Genomic DNA, 27,066 nt, shown 5'->3' on the forward strand with positions numbered 1-27,066 from the left:
TCTGAACGGAGGTATCACAATTTCATGCACAACTGCATTGTTAAAATCTACCTGTCTGATGCTCATATTTTTTAAAAGCACTTGTCTGCCAATACTGATATAAATCCAATATCATTGTGCATCCTTTTGTTTACAGTACTACAACATAGCAGACAATTCAAAACTATTGATGTATAAAGAGGCTAACACTAAGCTTAATTAAATTGCGCATGTGCATTTGATAGGTGAGTTTTATTGGAATTAATTATATTAGACTGTTTTAAATACAATGTGATATTTGGTTATATTGTTTGTCAGTCCTTCTTCTCTTATGAACATGCCGAAAATGTTTAAGTTCTTTATTTACATATTTCATTTACTGAGTGACTGACTGATTGATTGACTGGCTGATTAGTTCTGTATGGCAAAAGGGACAAAATGTAAAAAAATCAAACTGTAATAAACTGGATATTTTTCTGTTCCAATGAACTCTGGGAATTCAGTCACAATTTAATGTTGTGTGTTGCTTTACTACACTTTTATTATTAGTATTAGTAGTGAAATAAAATACTGGCATTGTGATGACCCTATCAACAAGGTTCTTTTGCTGTTTGTTTACAGAGCTCATACCTTCACAGCAGAAGCCACCTCTTCTGGAAGCTGGACGTCCAGGCCCTCTTTGCAGGTGTACAGGCAGTCGATCACCTTCTTATTCTCCAGCTTCCCAGAGCGGATCATGAGACCAGCCAAATTACCGCGGAAGTACTGAGCCATGCGGGCGCTGCCACCTGGACGAAGCCAGAGAGAGAGTCAGAGAGAGTGAGTGTGGCAGACAGACAGTGTGTAGTCTGTTGCTCTTCAGCTCCAGAGACTCAAGCATGCTCTGCATCTCGGTGTGCAAAACCGACGTGACTGATGCTCATGCAAGTTAGTATGGTTGCTCTGCTCTGGCCTGGCCAGGTGTGGCCGCAGCTCCAGAGAGAGCGTGATGGATGAACATATACAGGCTTGAAGCCTCATGCAGCTCTGCCTTCATGTGCAGGGCAGAATTACTGTGAGTCATGGAGATGAATGTGGTGGAAAATGAATGGAAATTAAAGAGGGAAATTAAATAATGGGTGGAAAAGAATTAACATCTATTATTTTTTTCATGCATAGCTCAAGTCTGAAGAAGGGAACAGCAATGTTTCCTGCATTAAAATGTAACTTGGTAATTAAACATTATTTTAGTGTTGCCAACAATTTTTTAAAATGTTGTCTAATTTTATGTTGTCAAAAATTGTAAACATGGTAAAAAATTTCAGGTAAGCAGTGCTTCATTGACTTACATTTCCGTGAATCAACAACTGTGAAAGGTCAAATACGCTTGTCAGTTTGAAAGTGTCAAATTTCTTACACTGAAACAGCAAAAACTCACCATGTTCTAAAGGCTATCCGTAATGTAAAGTTGTGGGGCGGAGCTTTCTAGAACTCTTAGCAGCACTGTTGGTTTCTGCTCATTACCTCTTATTATTCATCAGCTTTCTTTACCTAAAGGTTTTTTTGTGTTATAAAATTTGTTATTATAACCATGACGATGTTTTGTGTTTACCATTTTGTTCTGTATTGCTTCAAAACAAGTGAGTAACATCCTCACAAATGAGTCACTCTTCTCTTATTAAAGTAATATCTCCAATGAAATAAGAAACATGAAGAGACAAGCCAATTTTTAAATATCAGGTTTTTTCTTAATGGCATTTGCCAGTACCACAAAAGTCATGTAATCCTTATACTTAGATACAGCTCGAATACTAGGGCACTGGTTTATGTTGGTGTTTGATTCCTTATTTAGTTTTCAAAAACCATTTAGATACCACCAGAATTTTAGAACACTGTGGATTCCTGACAATTTTCAAAGTTGCAGGCTTTTTATCACCGTTTTAAAGAAAGCATTCAATCTTTAAATAACAATTATTTAACAAAAAAAACAACACCCCTATGATTTGCCAAATTTGCAAATTACCCCTTTTCTTGGACAGACTTGAAGTAAGTAAGTTAGGCAAGGATATTACAATGGCAAATAATGCTTAAACAAAGACAAAGATGAAGGCAGGCTAGCTAATCAAACAAACTGACTCCTATAAGATATAAACAGCTGTGAATCTTTACAAATTTAGAATGAAACACAGAAATAACTCAAGCCCGAATGAGATTATTTGTCTATTGAAGTTATTTTACTTGCAATAGATCTTGAACTTTGACTGTCAAGTTTGCAATGGAATATGATTAATCCAGCTAAACTATGAAACCAGCTAAACTATGAAACCAGCTAAACTATGAAACCATGTTGCTAAACATGTCTTGCGCTGACTTTTGCATCATCGCTGCTGCTTAGGTTTCAAATTTCGTCAGACTCTGCATTTGACATAACATTACAGCACATCTTGTGGACTTCCATCATATTTTGATTAAAAATGAACTGAAACAAACATACCTACAAATACGGTTGATAATGAAATGTGAATGTTTTTTATGGTAGCACTGAAAATGAGAATCTGAGTACTTGTTTGAAAACACCAATGAGTCGTATTCAAAGCCTGTTAAACGCAATCCAGGCCAGCCTTACATATACTAGCTGTTTTAACTAACCAGACAGTACATTGGTTGGGCCTTAATACTGGTATCTACACTTCAACTTTCTTTCCTTTTAAAGTAATCACAAGGCAACTGCTATAAATGCTACATGCTGATCTGATCTGGAATCTAAAAGACTGCGCCATTCCTGCACAGCGCATTCACTTCAAGGTCACTTGGCAAGATATAGACACTGCTGGTGCAAATGCAGAATGCCATATGACTCTTAAGCTTATATGTTTCCTGATCTGCAGCTAAAACTCAAAGTAAAAAAAAAGCTGGTTGGTGAATGAAACAAAAACCAAACAACAGAAAACTAAATGAACAGCATAAAAGAGCAAGCAGAATGTATGCCATGACATCTGGTCAGGATCGCCTCATGCTGAAAATGTTATGCAAATAGAAGCTGAGTGCACATCCAATCCTTGCACAGCTGAAATCAAGCTATTTTCGGCTCTTTAAGAATTGCATGTACACAGTGTTAATTCATGAACAAACTGTCATATTGGAGCAATTAGGGAAAGATTTAGGCAACCTGTCAAAGGCTCAGAGACTGTCTCAGTGTCATTGTCATGTCCTGAGAGGTCTGTGGAGGTAAGACAGAAGAGTGGGCAAAGACGAGGCCTTGCTTTAGTTAGGAAAAGACAAGCTGGATTTTTACATCATCATGCATTAGGGCTATGTTTTGGTCAAACACTGTTTGTGACCCAACTAATACAGTCTATAACAATGGCTTTCATTTTCTACAAATCAATCTACACGGCAAGCATGAAGCATATTAGTAAAGTGGTGAAGAAAAATCTCACTAATATGCTTCAGGCTTCTAATTCATTTACATCTGCAACAGGCAAACAGGAAAGTTTCATCTCTAAATAAGAGGTTGCATCATTTCAAGAGTGGAAAAACACTCTGGTGCCAAGAATACCTTGCCAGCAGGCGCCAATAGTGAGCTGGGTCTCAATCTTGGAGGCGTGGAGAGGGTAATCCTCTGTGACCAGGAAGGGCTCGAAGGAGGCTCCATCTACAAACAGAGCCACGGCAGGGAACTCGATGTTCAGCACGTAGTGATGCCACTCTTTGTCACACACCTGAGGAGAAACAGCACATCAGGAGCTCTGTTCCAAATACTGCTGCATGACATCTCAAATGTTCAATGCTTTTTCAATGATACAACATAGTAGACAATTCTGTACTGTAGTGTAACTACACAAGCCACTTTATTGGTCAAAGTCAGAAAAAAGAGAGAAAGATGCTAAACCAGTCTGAAGATCTTCTATTATTACTTTCGTTTGCCTTTACTGTTAACATTGAATTACACTGATTTTTCCAAATTTCTACATAATTAAAAAGGTTAAAATGCAAACTTATTCAGAGTGGTTATTCAGAGTGGTTTAATATGAAACACTCCATTCTAGAGAAATGTCAGAATTGTTCACACCAGTAGTGATAAGTTTATGCCTTTAAAAAGCTCCCTCACAAAGTTATTACATGAAATTGCTACAAAAATGCTGCCTGTGTTTTTTACCATAGTTTTAAAACAAGGTTTTGGTCTAAAACACATTTTCAAAATGTCTTTATGAATATACTTCTATTTACCATTATCAGCTTTACACATAACTCATAAGAAGCACACAGGTTCAGTAATCATTCTGGATAGTAAATAAAATGGCTATATTTGTGTTATAGTCACGCTAAGCCCTGGTTTCTGTCACCATCACTGAAAAGAGATTTGAGTGGGCAGGATTTTCTGCAAGGAACCATTTCACATCAAACCACTGAATGACTTGATTTACACCTCAACAATGGAACTGTAATTGAAAAATATCAGTGTAATTCACCTGTGACATTAGCGTCGCTTGACACATCATGTGACCACTATACATTCTCAACAGAACTCATGCCTACATTTATGCTTCTGTTACACCATGGAACACAGATACAGGGTACGCATAGTTCGGGTTAGCAACTGTGCCGTACTGCACTGCCCTGTGGAAGGACCTTAACATGCTTTTCAACATACTGGTGAAGAGTTTTTTACAGTGTAATCTATTCTGTATTTGCATTAAACACATTGTGATGAATGTCAGGCTGTTTTGTATGTGTTACATTTACATCAGAGGTACAAATTTTGTGTTCAATAAATATTGCATGTACAGACAATCTGTCTGGTATCGACCACTTTGATACTCCAACTGGTCTCAAAATCAAAATTTAGGTATCATGATTCCTGCAATACAAACATAGACAAAATCATAATCATAAATGCCTTATGTTTACAAATACAGTCACAGAATACAGTTAGAATAAACAAACTGTTGCTGATGTGTCACTATTATAGTGATATATTATAGTTCACTTCCGATCCACCGAGGCCTTTTCATGTCCTCTCATCCGAGATCTCATTTCCCAAAATATTTCACTGTTTTATGTGACAGAACACTGCAGAGTAAGCCATCTGATGCAAAATACAACATCAAAGTCTTACATATTGCTACACGCTCAGGTGCTTCAGAGTTTCCAGTTTGAAATCCATTTCTGAAAAACAACTCTCTCTACTGGGAAAAGCATGGCCTTTAGACTAAATTGAGCAACTATAGAAAATTGCTGCACAGCTTTAAATAACATTGTCCATTTCATGTTAAAATTGAAACCTAAAACATTTAGATGCACAAAAGTATGCATATAAAAATGTTTCAATATTCCTATAACGCTTCACTTTTTATATTTTAGCCATCTTAGTTCATCTGACCAACATTTGTGGCTTTTTCTTTGATATTATACATGTGGATCATTAGGAGGAGGCAGAGCTATACTAAGCCCCCTATATTTGGCTCTGGGTAGGTTTACATGCTACACAAAGTGTCTCATTCATCACTACCACTCACAACAACATCCAAAACAGGCCACAGGAATCCAGTGGGGACCACTTTCCAAAATAAGTCCTTTCCAAAAAAGATCCTTGACGACTTACTTGGTCGAGTTTCCAGTGGAACTCCGCTGGTTTGTAGTTCTCTGACTCAGTGGGGTCCTGGCGCAGGAGCAGCACCAGGCGACAGTTGTGCACATACAGGGAGTAGTGGTGTCTGTTCATCTCTGCAAAAGACAACAGCACCAGCAACAAGGTCACATGCTCAGTTCTGATTTATTCATTTAATTAAGCTTAACCCCTTAAAGTGCATGCGTATTACTCTGTTACTGATCTTAAGGTGTACATACACATAAATGAAAAAACCTCACAGTGTCTGGACTAAATGTACACATGAACCACACAAGCACAATTCTAGTACTTTCTATTAGCCAAAGTCACAATATAAATAACATAATTTGCTGTTTAATGAGCCAAAATTCTTAAAATAAGCATTTTATATTTATGTAACATAAATCAAATTAAGAGCTACATCAAACATAAGAGACAAATGACTATTTAGCACAAGTCCTGCAGAACTCATGCTATTTATGTTAGATTGATTAAGATAAACATATATAAAACTGGCCAATTGCCAATCAAGTGTTTGGAGCAAAAATATGCCCATTTTGACTTTCCACTTCATTTCAGATTGTGCATCCATACAGTTTCAGCATTAGCACTATTCTTTTTGCCAACTGCAACATTCTGCCCTGATAAGGCATGATTTTCCAGTTCTCCAGTCAATTTCAGCCCTGTGCCTGTTGGGTGTGAAGACATCCAGCACTGGGCTTGGTCCACGTGCTTCAACAACTAATATAAACAATGACCAGGACAAACTGCACGAGTGGGAATGGGCATGCTGAGGTCCTGATTTCTCTCACACCAAAGCAGGACTGCTTCCAGTACACAGGGACATCCACATGATGTAATCCCTCTTACATAAGCCCCAGACCAGCTGATGACACTATCCAGCTTTTCTCAGACATGAGACAAGGCTTTAATGACCACCCAACAGAGAGATTTCAATATCCACAATACTTGCAGTGAAACATTTTAAACCTTTCATAACCTCCACTTAAATCAATCGTAAGTGATACCATTACAGCTTCTATTTGACTGACAGGGTCCAATAACAGCTTCAATCTCAAACATAGATCACATGAGTGGGTAAGACTCACCAACAATCTGTACAGATCAAGCAATGCACCAAGTCATATACTTATTTCAGTTTTAACTCCAGGAAAACCGGTTTTGTTACGCATTCATTAACTACGATAAATTGTTATCTGCTTTGAAACCAATATTCAAGTTGTGCAGTTACGAGAGTGAGAAGCTGAAGTGTGGGCCATATATATTTAAGTATACGTACAGTTCACACCAGTTAGATATAGTCTGGGGTTTTCTGCATTCATTAGACCTGGTGTATTTTGTTACGGTTGATGTTGTTACCTGTCTTATCAGAGTTGCAGAGGATGGTTTCTTTCTCCCTGCCACCAGGTCCGTGCCTCATCCACACAGAGATAGTGAAAGGCTCTTTCAGGCTAGTGCTCACCACGCCCTCAGGAACCTTAATGGGCTGTGTGCCATTGAACTCAAAGACCTGGTCGCTGTCGTGGCCATTGTCAGTGGGCAGGCCCACGGTCCAGTTGGTGGCACTGCTGGGAGCGGGCAGCAGCTCCACAGTGCCCGTGCTTGCACCTGAATAAACACATAGGCAGCATTAACCAACAGAACAAACGGTAACAGCAGCGGTATGTGTCCGCTTGCACGTGTTCTTGGCGATTTTTGCCGCACCAGATCTGTTGCTATGGAAATTGAGTCAAGGAAGAGAAAGACAGCCACTGTTGCTTGACTCTACTCTCAGAGAAAGTTATGTTTCCCGTTCTTGACAAAACCAGTCGACTATTGCCTGATTTGCTTAAAGCAGTACAGTAGCTGCATTTATTAGCATGAAGCTGAAATCTGCTGAAGTTCTTTGCCAAACAACTACGCACTGTGCGATGCGGCAGACAGCTCCACTGCAACGACAAGGTAAGGTAAGGTGAGGGTCACAGAGGTTAGATCCAAAGAAATATAAAAATAATACTTCCAGAACAAGAAAAATTATAATACGACATACTCTGATCTATAACAGTATGTCAAAAGTTACAGAGACAAAAGTAACAGCTAAAAATAGTAGTTACCTATAAACTAGACAAAGATAGCAGTAGAAGAGAATTTTACTTGCAATTCTTCTTACAATTCAATATAAAGACACAAAACATCTCCATGCTGATGGATGAGATTTGGGGTAAGAGGAAACTAACCATCAGCTATGAAAGGTAAAGGTTTGTCACAAGTTTCCAGAAGTGATATCAAAAGATGAGGTAATCCTAGACTCTAATCTGCCCCAAGTAAAAAGTAAAGACCTGGAGTCTAGACTCTGCTGTCACATGCTTGCTGTGACTCACCACACAGCCGGTGCAGGGACTTCTCAGAGTATGTGTCCCGATCACAGCCTTTGCCGATGTGGTTGGTCTCGAGCTCAATGCTGGCCTGGATGGAGGTGATTGGTTCTTCACAGGTCTCCAGACGGATGCTAGGGAACAGGGCCAGACTTCCTGTGCCAGGCTCATACTCAATCCTTTTATTAAAGCCTGTCAGAATCACACACAGGACATTTTTTTCATTTAGAAAATGATACCCAATATATTCTCAGGTAAAGTAAATGAAGCCATGAGAAGCTGTTTCCTGGTGTATAGTGCACTAATGATTAATGTAATTAAATGTATTGCTCACTGTTAATTTATTTTGTTTACTGTTGTTTTATTTTATTGTTTATGAAACATTACAGAAGGCAGCAGGTACCAGTGGACAGATGATGAAATTAAAGCACACAAAAAAAAAACTAAATGTAAGAAAAAATACAACCGTGACATTACACAGTAAACAGACATGCGGCTTATTAATGCTGTAAGTAGCAATTCATTTCTATGCATTTAACTTCTATGCAACCCAAAAACATATCCGCAGTATGTTCGACACCGAGACCATGGTACAGCTGGTCAGTCTGAACCCTGCTCAGCTGAACCTGATGGCAAAAAGACACATTTGATACCTTGCCAGCTCGGTTTGCAGGTGGGTTTAATGTTGATTTTGACGAGGACGTCCTCTGAAGCACGGTTCTTCCCACAGTCATAGGCAGTCACTGTCAGCTTGTACATGCGCTCCTTACTGTAGTTCAGCTTCTCCGTGTTTTTGATGTTGCCTACATGAGAGATAAAGCAAAAATATTCAGTTTCAACAACAATAATAAAGCACCTTTCTATATATTTTTCCCCACATGTAGTACATTTCATACTGGCACGACACCAAAAATATCCTTAAAAGAACAGAGTATGCAAATATGCAATCAACCACAAAATCCTTGAAAAAGAAGCAAGAAGCTTCCTGCTGTGTTTTGGTAACCTGCAGCTTCTGAATAATTCAGAGAAAAGAATATTACAATAGTATTAAAAGACAGAAGGATCAGTCAATGTCTTAGCTTCTCACAGGGTAAGCTATTATCTTACCAGTGCCATTTTTCTGAGATGAAAGTGACTTTGAGCACACATTCTATCATTGGTTAACACGCTCAAGAGAAATACAAGAGAAAGCTTTTTCAACCTCTAACAGGACCACAGTTTTAAAACAACATGTGTCCTGATAATACGCCATCACAATCAGATTTGTGCAGTCATTTCTGCAAATCAGCACAAGTGCAGCTTCAGGAAACTAACTAAATAAATAAATAAATAAAATGCCTTTGGTCAGTGCAGCTGTGTTCTATAAATAAGCTGTTTTTGGCAGGAGTTTGGTTCAGTCACTTGTGTCCTGCATCTTACCATCCTTGTCGATGGTGAAGGGCACATCAGGGGTGACGATCTCATAGCTGCAGATCTGACTGAACTGGAAAGAGCAGTCAGCATCCACCGCCTCCACCTTCACAATACTGTCGTACTTTTTACCCTCGATGACTGTGGCCTTGTATGACTTCTCCTTGAACACTGGTGAGTATTCGTTCACGTCATTCACTTGAATGTGGACGGTAGCCCTGGGTGAAAATCAAAGAGGCGTCGAACAGAGAATGCGGATTCAGGTTTAATTCAGTGGCATATAACTGACTTATTATACTAAGTTTGAGAACTGAGGCATTGGTGGAACCTATATCCTATACTCTTACACACCTCCACATCACTTTCTCACTAACTGTCTACTTCAGGGCAACAGCAGACGTTAAAATTAAACTAGACAGTAACGCTTAGAGGTTGCTGCTATGATTAGTGACAACCTACACATGCTATAACTTGACCTTCCTAATTTTTCACTTGTAACTCAAAATGGGCGGAAAAACTCTTGGGAATGTGTGGATCATATATTTTCCAATCAGTAACACATCTATGCCTGTAAGCAAAAGAGGAGATATGATATTATGATTTGAATTTGATGAAAGGTTATTGTTACAGGTTAGAGTACAGTCTTATCATTTTTTGACCTATAGACAGAAAAAGACCCAAATGTCAGGCCCAACATGCCAAAACATGATGTTAAATATAATTACATGATTAATTAAAATGATTAGCCAGTACCAAAAAGAATACAACTCAAGAAACAAGAAGGGCTGTAAAAGGGCTTTAAAGGATTGGCTGTAATAAAATGACATTCAATCAAATCTGGTACATATTAAAAAGGCTGAGCTGACAGTTAATGGCTGTATCCATGCAGCAAAATAATGCCACTTTATAAGTGATAGGAACTGTTAAAATGACAGCACATTTCATGTAATATCTGAGGCTTCTTTGCTTTGTCTTTATTTTCTTTAAAAACACAACACTCAAGGTCTTGCGTTATTGCAAATATCATCATCAACAGACGTGACAATCTGCTGTATGCGTCTCTGGTTTGTGGCTGCAACCAAATCACAGCCATAATGTTATCCATAATACATCCGTGTCATGTTCTAATGCTTAAAAAAATTTACAAAAATAATTAATTTAATAAAAGAAGGTTAATTTTGGTGTTGGGCAAATCAGTCTACACACTTGTGAGATTTCTTCATGTTGGTTCCATCAGGACCCTCTCCGCAGTCATAGGCCTGGATGGTGAAGGTGTGCTCCTTCTGGAGCTCACAGTCCAGCTTGTCTTTGGCCCGGATCACTCCCTCACCCGTAGACTTATCCAGCATCACCGCCTCGAACGGTACGTTCTGCCCATGAATCCGGAAGCCACAAATCTCCCCTGGACACGGTGAGAAATGGCAAAGCACAGCGGTTCAGTCCAAAAGTGCCACCAAGACAAACAGGCACTGCTGCTCACGGAACAAAAGAAACCCACAACAAAAACAAACAGCACACCACACTTAAAATAAGAACAGCCAAAGTTGTTTTGGCAGCCAAAGGGGTTGGTACATTGGGGTCTGTGGAGGAAGCCAGAAGCACTGTAGAATGGGTGAGTATTTAGGTGGGGAGGGGTGGGTAAGGGAGGGGGCAGTTAAAGGGAAAAGGCTGAGTGTCTCGTCCAAGCCACTTGATCACATTGCATCCAGTCATGCAGTAAGAAACCCAGGATGTGGACAGGCATTTCACAGGAATACTCGTCATAGAAGAAAAAAAGGACAGAAAGGAAATGAAATAAAAACAGTGAATGGATAGCCAATGTCTTCCACTTTATCTGTAGATCACATTCATATGTATTACAGAGGCCTGCTCGCTGGTTTTAGTGAGAATAAAAACAGAAAAGAAAGCAAAGTTAAACGGCTGCATTAATAGTTGATGCGATGATGAGTTATGATAAAGAGGTCCGGCACAGTTCCAGAAATTCAGTCAATACCAGTTCAAAGTCTTCAAGCAAATTAAAACACAACACAAATAAACAAACACAAAATAAAAAAGCTTCCAGATTTCAACAAATTCCCTTATCCCTTAAATTATCTCTAGGTTTTGGTGTGAAGGAAGTCTTCCTGTGCAATGTTGTCTCTCTCACAGCCTTAAGAAACTAAAAGAGTGAAACAATAATAAACAGAACCAGAACAGAAGTGGTGAAATTAAACCCCTGGATGAGAGCTGGGGTTAGAAATATCGATTTGCTTGACATCCACATCAAACAGCAGAAGTTGCCATGCTGTGATTCAGATTAGAGGTGCAGAGGAGGAACACCACGGGTAAAGGCATCACACCATTCTTGACCACAGAGAGTTTGCAACGTTTAACAATCTCAGCAGTTTTGCTTCGGTCCAGCATTAAACAGTGAATTAATTTCTTGTAAAAATCACACCTTAGTGACAAATCTGTGTTTAGAAGTTGATATTGTACTTCTGGTGTTGAATAAATAGAGTTGAACAGAAAAATCAAATGCGCATATGAATACTGTACGGTAAAGTACAGCACTGTGCAAAGGACAGAAACCATCCAATCAAAATGGCCAAGTTATTTAGTTGTTCAGAGACAGAAAAAGGCAAGAAAGATATTTAATGGAAAATTCCACAGAGCCTCAACAACCAAACATATCAAAACCAAACATAACGTCTTTCGAAATCAACGTATTTCAGTGGGTCCACCCTTTGCTTTTATTACAGCTTCCACTCTTTTCGGGAGGCTTATTTTTGCACAGTACTGTACGTTTATCGAATAACATTATCATTTACATCACACTAACTATCATGTTCTTCCAAAAATGGGTTCAAAAGATCTGAAAATTTTCAAATATATATGGTTTCAAGGAATTAATCAATCAATCTCTTCTTTCACACCATCCTGTTTCAGTAACTACTGTTGAATTGTACTGTATACACGTGCCAATTAGTTTGAAATCAATCTTGTGGCTGAAGTACTGTTAGGATCTGCAAACTACAATGGATGTCTCATGCACAGATATTTCTAGACTCATTTAAACCCCACAACAAACTTTTCATCCAGGTATTATACTTATTTTTCCAAATAATTTGAGGGTGAGGGAAAAGAAAACAAGTAAACCAAAACCATAAAGAGAAGTGGGAGATTATAGAGCATGACAGGAGTTTCTGTGTGAAGTGCCAATGCATTTTGCGTTAGTGGGTTAATTGAACAATTAATTTACAAGGCAGTAAAAGGAGCCCGTCATCACCTTCTTTGGTGAAGGTCACCTCAAAACTGTCTACAAGAAGGGAGAGAAGATAAACTTGGGTCAGTCAGAGAAAGGAGCAGATTCAGATCAGATCACAAAGAGAGAAAGAGAGACTGGAAAGATCACATGTATGTACAAAGTATGTACATGTGATCTTTCTGTATACATACAAGGGGCTGGAAATACTTTAGTTGGTCTGTCTACATTGCGCAGCTGCAGCCAACACTGTAGTAGGCATGAGCAGCTGTCTGCAATGCAGATTCAGACATTATTGTGAGCCCTGACATGCATGTATATGGTGAATAAATACATTATTAAGCAGTTTCAGAGTCACATTCACAGAGCTGACATACAGCCACATTTGCAGCGAAAGAAAAAAGGAGATTTTAGTAAAGTTCAGTCAGGCAATCTAAATAAACAGCATCATGAATATATAACTTCTTTTTGCAAATGAAAATAAGAGTAACTTCTTGTACTTACAGTAAAGTTTACCCTAAACAATCCAACCAATATTCAGAATACCACAGTCAAATAGTCAGTGTAACAAGACACATGATTTCAGGTTCAATACGATTTTTTTTTATTCTGAGGTAAAGATTCAGTGCAAGATCTGACATTAGGTGATAAAAACATCCACACATTCTACAGGACTCATTTTTATAATTATTACATAACTAGAACTTCGACTTACTGTCCCAACAAATCACACCTCATAGATATGTTTAATTTTGATAGTAGTTTCCATGAAAAAGACCAAGGCTCAGTGGCGTATCAGCATTACAGTTTTCATTTTCAATACATTTCAAAACACCATCTTTTTTCGTTTTTCCAACCTCCTACATAAAACATTAAAGGGGAATTCCACCAATTTTTCACAAACATAATTCAATCACTACAATGTGATCAAAGTAATCCACAGTGGTTTAATATGAAATGATTCATTGTAGGGAAACCTGACCAACCACAATGATGATAGGAACTAGGGGTCACAATGTTAACAATGAGCACAAAGCCACTTTGACTCAGAAGTACATTGAGGGCAACCCTCATTTTCAATGTAGCCGAGCATTTACAAAAACAGGGATTGACATGACAAGGAAAATAATATCTACATTTAATCATTTTAAATTAAAAGAAAATTTAAAACTAACAGTGAAAAAAAAAAGATAAAAATAGATAAAAATAATAATAATAATAAATTTTGAGGTTTAATTGATGAGATTAAGATCAAAAGAAGACAAGAGATTAATAAAAATATATAATAATAATAATAATAATAAAAACTAATTAAAATAAGTTAAAAAGTAATAAAGAACTAAGAGAAGAACTAAAACAAGTTAAGAATAAATAAGATTAAATAAAACAGGTACAGGCTGCCTGAAGGTGGTTCGATATTAAAAGTGGATATTTTTTTTTAAAACTGGTGGAATCCCTCTTTTAACCTAGTAATGAAACCTCATTCAGGTCAGAGCAGCCAATTCCATCCTCAAAAGGTGCAAATGCTGTCGTGTTCAGACATGTGCTGCTTTAAAGAGACCTCATTCACCGCTTCTTCACTGACACTCCTCATGATAATGGGTTAAACAAACCTAACATCACTGAACAAAACTCACTGTGTTAAAGATCATTTCCTTTGACTTGCTTCTGTTTGGTTGCCTGCTCATGTCCCAGTCTGCCCCCATAACTGGCCTCAGTATAACTGGTGGAGCTGTCCGGCCTGTTTTCACCTCAACAATTAGAGATGGATTTTCTATTAGAAGCTGCTGTTCAGAGGAAGTCATGCAGGAGCAGCTTTGTGTCTCTTCAGTGCACTCGCCAGCTCTAATGACCAGCTCTGCACGCTCTTCCAAACTACAAAGCAACACTACACCCTAAACTCTTCTACCAAAATCCTCCATTTCCCAGCAGACAAAACCACATGCAGCACTGCTCCCTGCAGCCAGTCAGCCATACAAAAAACAACACCCTGATGTGGACACAACATGGCTAACATCAAGGCTGCATCACCAACAGAATTAGCACACTGAGTAGAACTGGGTATACAGTCTTTTTAATACGGACTGAATTTAGAGCATCTAAAAACTTTATATCATTCAATACTAAATTTCAGTACCTATGCAGTGTTCAGTAGCCAACACTTCTTACTAGCTGTCGAAAATTAGATGCATCTTATAATTGACTTTAAACTGTAATCTGTTGCAGTTAGGGCTGAAAGAAGATATCCAACTTTTCTGAACAATATCGCAACTGCAACTTTAATGAGATTTTTTTTTATGAATTAAGCTCCAAGCCTTTTTGCCAAGCAGACTAGCACATCAATTTCTTCAGACTTCTCTGCTGGACTGCCAGTTCACAAGCTCTGTGTAATAAGGTTAAATATCACACGTATAAGTTAAGACATGCTGAATAATGTAATAAACATTGTACTCTTCCCAATTACGATATTTGTAATTATATTTGCAGTCATAATTGTAATATAATTGTAATATGAAAACAATTTATCATTCAGCACTAGCTGCATTGAGTAAATATGCACCTGCTTCCAACACAACTGGTTTAAGCCACATCCACTACTGAAAATGTATTATCATTGTTGTTTATAATAATAATAATCATCATCATCATCATCATCATCATCATCATCATCACCCAAACAGCTTAACCCAGTCCACATTATTTTCCAGCTTGGGTCAGAGGTTTCAGCAAATGTACAATTCCTTTTTTTAAACTAGGAATACTGCAGGCCTCATTATGTGGCTTCATCCTTTCATCTTACTTGGCTTTCATCTATGGGGCGACTTGTGGAGGGAGAGTCTGCTGTCCTTAAAGATTAGCGTTTCGTGGTCCTTTCAATTAAGGGTACAGTCATGCTTCTTAAGATCCATGCAATTTTTGGTATATTTAATGCCATTAGGGAATTACATTTTCAATTTAAAAAATCCATTTAGGCCAATATAGATAAATATAAACTTGCCAGACATATTTCCGCATGATCAATGTCCAGCTGGGCTGCTATGAACGAATTCCAGTAATTGATTCATGCTGCAGAGACCATATAACCCACTTGAGGATTTTAGTTTGCTGTCAGTGGTAAGATATGCAGCAGTGCTGGTGTCACGTCTTCGCAAGTTTCCAATATTGCTTGTGATCCATCAAGGGCGAGTTCTTATAACCTTTAAAGAACACTTGTTAGCAAACAAGACTGGATGACAAGACTGAGCCTAATCTTGGGCTAACATTGGACTTTCAATAAAGAAACAGAGTATACCCCTTTGCATCCTTAAAACACAAATGACTATTAGAATTGATTATAGTAATTTCACCCATGCAAAACAACGTACAACCTTATGTTTATTAGCCAAAATGGATGTTTTGAAGGACACACAAGCAGCTTGTCTGCTTACCGATTTTAAAAAACTCTTTAGCTTTCCTGTCACAGGTAATTAAAAGGATTAGCACAAATGAGCCCTAAATTGTTTCCCCCGCTGCTTGAATTTTGGGTACTACTATGGTTATTATGACTCTACTAAGAAAGCCAATTTGACTCAATATTTTAGTCACTTTCAATAATTTCAGCTGACCACAACTGTTTCCCACAGCTGACGTAAATTGAAAATGTATTTATATGGCAATTACTCATCAGCTAAAGTTTCACAATCATGACAGGCCTGATTCTAATTCACAGCCAATTCCACCTAGGTCTGTTCCAATTACACAATGCTACCAGGCTGGGAGGGTAAAGGCTTGCCCAAGATTCCTCCAAGACACATGAAGTCAACCACTGCATCTTTTCAAACTGCCGCCAACAGAATATCACTGGACATCTAAACATGCTTGGAGGAGAACTACAACTGCCAATTCTGTTACATCAGCTAACAAACACCAACACTGAACAGCATCACATTGAGTGACATGAGAGAGGAGGAGGGCTCATCCTACCCACCCAGAGAGACTCAGAGTTATGGTCCCTTGGACTCCTGGCCACAAATGGCTGTGGCATTACTGGGGATCGAACTTTCGTTTGAACAATCGTTTAATAATAAGGCCAACGCAGTCGCACCACTCGGGAGCTGGAATCAGTTTCAAGGGATTATGACAATTTTATAAAGAGGAAATGTTGGTGACTATTTTCTTCAGTTGAAGATTTAGTAGCACCTAATGTGGTCTTGCATGTTTTGAGAGACAGTCACGCATAACTAGAACAGTGAGCTTGTATTACTGAGGACAAACAGTACAGTAGCTGAGTGAGCATCTGAATACACGCTCACAGCCATGCTGCATTAGTCAGCACGGCACAAAATCTTGGACTAACCAGGCCTGGCAACAAGTCACCCACACAGCCTCGTGATGTCTCCTAACACAATCTGAGAGAGAGTGTGCTGGTAAAGTCAGAGAGCCAAGCTTCTTTACTCCCACGGAAGGCTTACCACAGGCCATGCATTAGCCTGTTTCTTTTAAACTGGTGGAGATTTCAACAGATTGCCATTTAGTCTACCTATAATACTACACTATAGTATAATACTACAGTCTTTACCACCACAATACATATTAAACAAAGAACACAATCTCGATCACAATGTGGTACAGTAATTAACTCAAGGCATAATAATATGGGGCGAAAAGTGAAGATTCAACTAAACTGATTATAATGTATTACAATAATATTTAATAATGTTTTTTTGGCCAATATAAAATGGTCAGGCTATTTTGTAAACATTTTTAAAAATTCAAGTTTTTACCGTGTATACTTTTCTTACTGTGTTACAATCACAAGCATGACAAATAACAGGTCCCCACTGAGAAAAATTACAATGACAAAACCTTAAGGTTTAATTTTTTTTGGATACAAACAATGATGGCTGCTTGAGTACTTCAAGATAAACCTGAATTATTCCACTACTTCTGAATTGATTTTAGTAATCTATTCCAATATGAGCAAGTGAGCAAATTCTTATCACAATCAACATAATTTTAAGATAAATCTGTAAATAATCTTTATTTTGTTTTTAGCAACTTGGCAACCTGGCAAAGCATCTATTAAGGTAATTATTAAAACATATTTTGCTAAATATAGTGCTTTCCAATTTTATCTCATGATCACAAACCATCAGGGTTTTTCTTTTTACTGTGCCACAACAATAGTGATGGGAATTCCGGCTCTTTTTAGAGAGCCAGTTCTTTTGGCTCAGCTCACTAAAAAGAGCCGGCTGTTTCGGCTCTCAAGTGGCTCCTCAGATTTTTTGTTGATTAAATTAATTTATTACCAAATTATGTGTCAAATTAATTACTAATGTAAAAACATACATTATATAAAATGTTTATTATTTATATGACTTTATTTACATACTCAACATGGAACAGAGTGCTATATAAATAAGGGATAAAATACAAAAATCAAAGACCCATCTAAAATAGTGTACTGGATGATGCTTCAGACGTTGTAGGAGCAGCAGCAGTTGCAGTACGCACACTGGCACCTTCATTAATAGCAGGTTCACTTGCTTGTCTTTTCTCTTCTAATTTCATTGATAGATGAACAGTTCGCATATGTCTGTGCAGGTTGTTTGTGTTCACAACCAATTCATCACTACATGACAATATACACAATATTTCCAAAAGTATTGGCATGTCTGCCTTCACACACATATGAACTCGAATAGCATCCCATTCTTAATCCATAGGGTATAATAGATGTTGGCCCACCCTTTGCAGCTATAACACCTTCAACTCTTCTGAGAAGGCTTTCCACAAGGTTTAGGAGTGTGTTTATGGGAATTTTTGACTATTCTTCCAGAAGTACATTTGTGAGGTCAGACGGTGATACTGAACGAGAAGGCCTGACTCGCAGTCTCTGCTCTAATTCATCCCAAAGGTGTTCTACTGGGTTGAGGTCAGGACTCTGTGCAGGCCAGTCAAGTTCCTCTACACCAAACTCGCTCATTCATGTCTTTATGGACCTTGCTTTGTGCACTGGTGTGCACTCATGTTGGAACAGGAAGGGGCCGTCCCCAAACTGTTCCGACAAAGGTGGGAGCATGAAACTGTCCAAAATCTCTAGGACTGCTGAAGCTTTAAGATTTCCTTTCACTGGAACTAAGGGGTCGAGCCCAACTCCTGAAAAACAACCCCACACCATAATCCCCCCTCCACCAAACTTTACACTTGGCACAATGCAGTCAGACAAGTCCCATTCTCTTGGCAACCACCAAACCCAGACTTGTCCATCAGATTGCCAGATGGAGAAGTGTGATTCGTCACTCCAGAGAACACTCTCCACTGCCAAGGAGTTCAGTGGCAGCGCTTTACACCACTGCATTCGACGCTTTGCATTGCGCTTGGCGGTGTAAGGCTTGGATGCAGCTGCTCAGCCATGGAAACCCATTCCACAAAGCTCTCTATGCACTGTTCTTGAGCTAATCCGAAGGCCACATGAAGTTTGGAGGTCTGTAGCGATTAACTCTGCAGAAAGTTGGCGACCTCTGTGCACTATGCGCCTCAGCATCTGCTGACCCCTCTCTGTCATTTTACGTGGCCTTCAACTTCATGGCTAAGTTGCTGCTATTCCCAATCGCTTCCACTTCCAGTGACAGTTAAATATGGAATATTTAGTAGCAAGGAAATTTCATGACAACTGGACTTGTTGCACAGGTGGTGTCCTATCATGGTACCACGCTGGAATTCACTGAGCTCCTGAGAGCGACACATTCTTTCACAAATGCTGCATGCCTAGGTGCTTGATTTTATGCACTTGTGGCCATGGAAGTAATTGGAACACCTGAATTCAATGATTTGGATGGGTGACTGAATACTTTTGGCAATATAGTGTATATACATACAGTATATCAGTAATGAGAAAACATTTTCTCATACAAAAGTTATGCAGCTTTGGAATAACCTCAGTCAGCGTCTGGGACTCAGTCTTTCAGTCTAAAAACCTACTTGTTTAGTTGAGCCTTTGGTAATTAGATTTTTCCTGTTAGACAAGGTGCAGATCTTTGGGTTCATTAACGTAAAGCATGATGGTAAACTGAGAACGTTGGTGCTGTCGTCCTGCTGCTCTCACACATTCTCTCAGGTTTGCTGACGGTGGAGCAGAGGGGTGCGGACATCTCAGGGAGCCCTCATGTGTATGTTACCTTCTGGGTCTCCCTCTTATTTAGGCTTTAACAGCTTGATGTTCCGCAGTCTCTCCTTCACTCTTAACACTGTAGACTGTAATCAGTCTGTATTAACAGAACTAACTGTCTGTGCTTCTCTGCCAAGCTGAACGAATGCCCATCCTCTCTGGTCTGAGGCTGTCTGCCTTCTGGACCATTCTGACCACCATGGAGCATCTTGCAATACAATGCTGTGCAAATCTCACCTGCATGCCGCTGACCTTCCTGATGCTGCTGCTGCAGCACACTTTTTTTTTAAAAGACATTTTTAAACACAAACTATTTAATCATAGCCTTTAGCTTCATCTGCTTTTCCCCCTTTTCTGTATTTTGATGTTTTGTACTACTGTTATAATCTTATTCTCTGCTCATATTGCTCTTTCGTAATTGTTTTGCTATCTGGTGTCGACCAGAGGAGGATGGGTTGCCCTTTTAAGTCTCAGGGTTTCTTCTTTTTGCTCTTAGAAAGTTTTTTGTGCCACTGTGGCCATTAGCTTGCTCATGAGGGCTTTGACCTGGATTTTTCAGTAAAGCTGCTTTGTGACAATGGCCATTGTAAAGAATTACGGTAAAAAAAAAAAATTTTAATTTAAAACTGAAAAAGAAAAAAGAAAAAAAAGAAAAAACAAACTCCACAACCTTTCTGCTAAAACAAACATACCTCTACTGACCAACTACTATCATTATTATATATTTGTAATGGCATGATGCTAATGACACTCAAATATTTAAGCACATGTTGAGGTGGTTTAGAGAAAATGACCCTACTATGTAATTGGTTCCTCCTTTGGCAACTGAATTTACAGACGATTTTTATTAATAATTCTGAACTGTAGCAAAATAATCAAGTCAAATTCTGGTGAAGCTTGAAATTTAATGTAATGCATCGTTTCCTAAAAAATCTTAATCAAATTATTTTAAGGTCAAAGCAATTACAGGCTCTAGCAACTGGACATTGTCAGCAGGTGGACATGAATCCCCAGTAGCTGAACGGCTGGAAAGCGGGCCATGATGTGAAAGATTTCCTGGGAGAGCTCTGAAGCCTGGCACTAGAGCTGCGAGTGGAGGCACAGTGCTCACAATGCACCCACTGCATAAAGAGCTTTGAAATGAGGCCAAAGTAAATCTCCCCAGTGATTAGAAGAGGCCAGAGCTAAAGCTAGCGCTGGGCGTCCTCTTTCACTGCGTCGCTCATATACAAGAGGCAAACTAAGCAAACTTCACTGGTCTTGAGATGAAAGAAGTACTGGAGTCACTGTTCTGTGACAGATTTACTGAACTTTATCGTATTTTATATTCCCTGCACCCACTACAAAAAAAAAAAAACACACTTCAACATGTCCTTAACTATTTGAGTGTCACAAGCATCATAAAGATTATAAATGTATATTGATACTAGTTGATGAATTAGAGCTATGTGTGTTAGACAAAGACTCAAAAGCCCATCCTCCTCTGTTCGACACCACAAAGCAATACAATAACACAATCTGAACAGAAAATAAGGTTTCAGCAATAGCATAAAATATCAAAATACAGAAAAAAGTAAAATAAATAAATAAACACTTTTGAAATATGTCCAAGCACCGGTAGCACCCATCCTCTACAACACGAACATTTTCCAAGGCAAATAAACCACATTAACCTGTGAGGGTGAAGCCAGAGAGCACATCTGCAAAACTAATAACTGACAGTGAGAGCTGATAATGCTGATTAGGATTTTAAATTGCAGGTCTGATGGCTTTATAATGACATTAGAGAAGGAGAAATGTGATTAAGATTTGCCACGGAGGCATTTCTGGATTGAATAAACAAAGAAATCTGTCCAAGCAAAAGTTGACTCAGTCAGGTCAGGTCAACGAAAAGTTTTGAATAACATGCAAATAATGTGAAAGTGAATAAAATCTCCTCAACCATTTGACCTTGAACACGTCTTCTGGTTGACTGACTAGGACTCCCTCAATTATGCTATTACACAACAATTCAGGGTCATAAAAGCCAATGTAATTTGTTTCAGTTTGGATACGTCCGATCATGTGTGGTGGCTAATGTGGTCAAATGCAACACGGTTACATCCTTTAGGTATTTATACAGCACTGTTAACACTGCTGAAGGATAAAAGATTGTAGAAGGTTCAGAGATGATAATATAACAAGCCTTCTCTTACCTGCATAGCGCAATGGGGCATCCTTATCCAGTGCTATCAGTGGAGGATCCAGGAGAACTTTGTCATCGTTTTCTGTTACGATGCCGTGATATGTGGTCTCAATCCATGGCTTGTGCTTGTTCACTGTCAAAAAAAAGAAAGAGGTAAGAGATTTAAATTTTCAGGCTAAAGGTAGGCGATACTTAGCCTAAAAACTTATATTGTGATACTTAAATACATTTTCCGTTTTCACAATATTCATGATATTCTATTTTGAAAAATACATGAGGAACAGACAAAAAGGCACCAAGGATGCATGAGGACAATCGTATCGGTATTGGTAGATACCTGCTTAAAAATATATTGGCATTGAACAGATTTTGTTGGACATTTTAAACTTACATATAATGACAGTTATTATATTTGAAAAAGCAGAATGTTGAGATTATTAAACATAAGATACTACACTGTCTGTGTTTTCTTCTTTTTTGATTTGCAACCCACTACTTATAAATGTTACACATAGGAATGCCCTGATATGAGAATTGTGGGCCGATACAGATATCCAGCATTTTCGTACACATATTAGACAATGTCAACACAGAAACTGTGACTTGATCTGCTTGAATTAGCAACATGGAGAAATATAATATTTATTTCTGAACACTTACAATTGCAGTAAAATTGCAGTAAAACTTTTAGCTCAGTAACCAGAGACACGGGAAAGTATTTAAAGTTGGGGGTGCTGAAATTTATGTTCATTTATGTGACATTAACAATGATTTCCTGTTAAATTATTTGCCTTATTCCATTATATATATATATATTTTGTATATTACACATGACATAGAACGAGTCATACTGCACTATAATGAGGTAAGAGATGACAATATATACATATAACTGATGCATCAGACTGCTGAGGCACATCAGTTCTCTGCTCTCTGGTTCTGGACTAACTTTATGCAAACTGTGCAAACTAATGTGGCGACCAATTAGATGATATGTGGCATGTTATCCGATCATGTTACGCCCACATTCACACTGGGCAGGAGATGTAATGGTTGATTTAACATTTTTACTATGTTAAATAATTTTTTAAAGTTTAAAAACAACATTAGGCTGCTTTGAGCTTCAGAGCATTAACTTAAACAGCGCATGGAAACATACAGTCCTGAAATCAGGGGGTTTCATCAGATCATCATCAAATCAGCACACTGGCTTCCTGCATCCCTGACAGTAACCCAGGATCATCTAAACATTCTCCTTTTTAGAGTACAATAAATACATCATCCATTTTTTTAACCAAATATCTTAGGATGCTATCATAATTCAATATCCTCATCTCATGTTACATGCAGTGTTTATTTTTCTGTAATTCTAATACAGGTGCGTTTTCGTGGGTCGTAGCCCATTTTCAACATTTTATACATGTCTGTGTATCAGCATCTGCAGATATGAACAGGATATGACCTGAAATCTTAGGGAACCCATTTATCCTGTGCTGAGAGGAATATCGGTGACAATAACAACTGCTCAGAAGTGAAACGCCATTTTAAAAGTGGAAAACACCCACAGCTATGAAAATTAATGGCTACTCAGTCTTCTGTCTCCCCTCCAAACAGCCACGGTACAGTGGTAGCCATGCCTCTACTTATGCAGAGAGACAGTATGGAACGTCTCCAGCCAGCTCATTAGTGTTGTGTGCTCTGCTGGAGCTAAGAGCTGTGCAGACAGGCCTGTAGGTTACAGAAACCGCTGGCACAACAGGACACACACAGTGCCGAGGGGGACGAGAAGGGCAGACTGCTCGCTTCTACGGCTAATGGGCGTCCACGCCCAAATGTGAATGCCTCAGCAGCTCCTGAGTGAAATGCAAAGCCCTCACAGTGGCGCGCTCATTGTGCACAGGCAGCACTGACAGCAGGACAGCGGCAGGAAACAGGAGGCTGCTGGGAAACCGGGGGAGCTGTCCACACAACAGGCCAGCACTTTACTGAATACAGCTCAATCAGAGAAGAAACGCTGCCAGAGCTGAAGAATCGCAAGGCTGGATAGAAACTGGCCTGTCACACACTATTAAAGGAATTTGTCAAGAGTTCTACAGAGAATTCTTAATAGCTTCTCCATACATCCATGGAAACAAAGCAATGTTTTTTTGTTTCAACGTATCTTTAGGAAAGGGTTCTCCTACAGGACGATGCTTTTAAAGGAATAGTTTGATGAAAAATCAAATGTACACATTTTCCACTTACTCCAGATGTAGTCAATTCAGACATGTGTGGAGTCCAAATACTGATTCTTCAGTTTAAAAATGAAATGGCAAAGCTATTGTTACTAACAAACAATAGAACTAAATGGTCACCCAAACTGCCCAATCATTTCCGTAAAAAATAAAATCACTAAAATTTTTAACTCACTAAAACCACATCTATTAATTTATTAAGGTCACACAGACTTTAAGTGGTTTTAAGAAACAGTAATAGGTTTAATAGATTTTCTCCAACCCACTTCTTTAATTTAAGTGCACTTTGACAGTATTACCTTGGCACACATCACCCTGATCTTTTTCAATATACAAGTTTATTCAACCCTGGAGTAAAGGTGCTTTGTATAATGGGGTTTAACATCATTTAAAATCATGCACAAGACATGACTATCTATGGCACTCTTCTTAGAACTGATGGTAACATGCCTACAGACAAAAACGTTTTGTATGCAAAAATAGACCATGAATTAGTACTTATTTTGTTGACTGAAATAAGATTAAACTCACATGTAAAAAAAAAAAATAACATATTCAGAGAGCCTTTGTGGGTTTGGGGACCAAAGATATTGCAGATATGACTTATAGTTATAAATGACCGGTAATAAATCTAATAGATTTATCCAATTGCTGTGCCTGAATACTGGCTGACCTAAAGCAAATCTCATTTAACATCAGAGAAGTGCTACTTCATTACTTCATTACGGACAGCTTGAGCAATCATGTTGATTTTACACCATGCTCTGCACTCAGAGATGAGAACACCATCTCAACTTTCCATGTAGGAATTCCTAGCAGAGGGGGTTGTTTGCTTTGATTTTTCCAAACTGGAGAACAAAATTCCCAGGTCAAACACAGCAAAGGTCTGATTCCTTCAATATCACTCCTCAACATCCCACATTTTATCCATATCTCACAAGCAGGGCCGCACTAATTGGGGAAAATATCTAATTGTGATTTTGCTGACCAATATTGATTTTTGGACTTGAATAATGAATGCAGTCTGCTAGACTATGCAAGCTCTGGCACAAGCCTTACTCACTGCTGTGTGCACACATGGTTTAAAAAGCACTGGGCAGGCAACAGTCCTTACTTTGACTCTCATTTGCACACATCAGGACAGGCACAGAGTCCATTATCACGTCACCTGATTACTTTTCAACACGTTACACCAATGCTCTGACACTTCTTCCCCTCTGAAACATTAGCATGAGAAAACATGATGATCTTTTTAACACCATACAGCTTCATTTTAGCACCTGACAGTTTGAGAAGTGCGTCAGCTCCATGAATCAACGCAGCTGCCAGTAATGGTAAGATCTGAGAAAGATTCCATGTTTGAAATAAAATGTCATTCACCAATAAGGCCTGTATATTGACACGGCCAGTAAGGAATATCTGCACTAGACATGCATTACTGAGCTGTTACCTACGCTGAACAAACAGGCTGAGAGCTGCACACTTATCTGTCACACTAATGAGGGGAATGTTTTTTCAGAAATAATAATACAATAAATATCATCTCTTTGTTCAAACTGTATGCACTAAACATGATATCCTGGCAAATGAAAGCATCTAAAATGCAGGAAACCTATCAAATACTTCCTTACCATGAGATAGTTCAAGGAACATTATAGGCTTTTACAATCTATTTCTAGACAATATAACTTATTTTAAGCAATTTTATCAAGTGAACTGATCTTAAAGCGCTGGCATATCACTTAGTTTGATCCAGTCTTTGAAGAAAGCACAATGATCTGCCAGTGCAGTAAGATCATTTGACCTGATAAGCAGAAATGTTCAAAAATAGATAATATTATGTAATAAGCTTCAGAAGTTTGGAATCACTTGTCATGATTCAATAACAACAATGTAGATTAACTAGACACCAAAACCTAAAAAACAATGGTTTATTCACAATTGACAGTATTTTGGACAGAACAAGTATTTGTAACGGTAGAATAATATATTTCATAGACAGATACACTGTACCTATTTATACAGCTTTCTCAATTACTATGAAATCATCTACAGCTCTGGTCATCATTGAAAACGCCTTAATTTTTACAGCTTCCTATACAAATTGTTAGCATCATAGTAGATACATTGCATACATGTATCTGCAACAAAATCGGTTCTACATTATTGAACACTGGTTTCAAACGTGATGGTAGTGTATGTAATTAAAATATAATGTGAATAGGAGTGGGCAATAACTAAATCATAAATCATATCACAATACGCTTTTAGGAGCATATAGTGGATATCGTCAGTACAGAAGACAAACTGCATTTTTCATTACAAAGAGAGCGAAATTATTCCTGTTAAACTGGATGAAAATGTTGAACCAAAATCATTACACTCAGTTTTTGATCTTAGAATCAGAAAAAAAACAATACACCAATATAAATAGTGTATACATATTGTCTTCAAGTGTTTTTTGCTATATCACCCACCCCTAGATATGAATATCATAATATACTTACAACCTCTCATGAGATATTACATATAATGTGCACATTTGTGATTCTTTCGCCTGCCATGATGCTTTTTTTCCAGTGAACACACCAGATCTGATTACAGGAGGCAAGCAGTGGTAGCACAAATTTCAGTTTAAATCTACAGCAACAACGATTTTACATATTGTTTTTAATATTCATATATTCATCTTTTATACAATATAAACAGTGAAGAAATCATTTATATGTGCATTTATGAGGCGTTACATGTCAGTACCAGATATGACCACATATGACCGATTGCCTCCGTCCCGCTCTTTCACATAAAAGTGATTCTAACAGCATGCTCAATATAGCGAGCCGGCATGTACTTTTATTGTCCGTAAGTCAGTTGTGATCTGCCTCATAAATCGTCTTAACGG

At 38.3% G+C, this 27,066-nt stretch overlaps 1 protein-coding gene across 4 annotated transcripts in view; it reads right to left on the reverse strand.

Moving 5' to 3' along the window:
• clstn1 (calsyntenin 1) overlaps positions 1-27,066 on the reverse strand; it is a 57,070-nt gene that overhangs the window by 11,654 nt on the left and 18,350 nt on the right. The window contains exons 2-12 of one of the 4 annotated variants that reach the window (XM_017708412.2): positions 21,941-22,063; positions 12,620-12,649; positions 10,561-10,756; positions 9,364-9,572; positions 8,598-8,747; positions 7,951-8,136; positions 6,950-7,198; positions 5,564-5,685; positions 3,518-3,680; positions 3,128-3,178; positions 610-767 (exon numbers count right to left, since the gene is read on the reverse strand). In XM_017708412.2, the coding sequence (XP_017563901.1) occupies positions 610-767; positions 3,128-3,178; positions 3,518-3,680; positions 5,564-5,685; positions 6,950-7,198; positions 7,951-8,136; positions 8,598-8,747; positions 9,364-9,572; positions 10,561-10,756; positions 12,620-12,649; positions 21,941-22,063 (1,637 nt within the window). The remainder of the gene's footprint in view (positions 1-609; positions 768-3,127; positions 3,179-3,517; positions 3,681-5,563; positions 5,686-6,949; positions 7,199-7,950; positions 8,137-8,597; positions 8,748-9,363; positions 9,573-10,560; positions 10,757-12,619; positions 12,650-21,940; positions 22,064-27,066) is intronic. The other 3 variants (XM_017708430.2, XM_017708421.2, XM_017708438.2) reach the window with 3 other exon arrangements.

This window comes from Pygocentrus nattereri, chromosome 9 (genome assembly GCF_015220715.1).
Source record: "Pygocentrus nattereri isolate fPygNat1 chromosome 9, fPygNat1.pri, whole genome shotgun sequence".
Taxonomy (NCBI): Eukaryota; Metazoa; Chordata; class Actinopteri; order Characiformes; family Serrasalmidae; genus Pygocentrus; species Pygocentrus nattereri.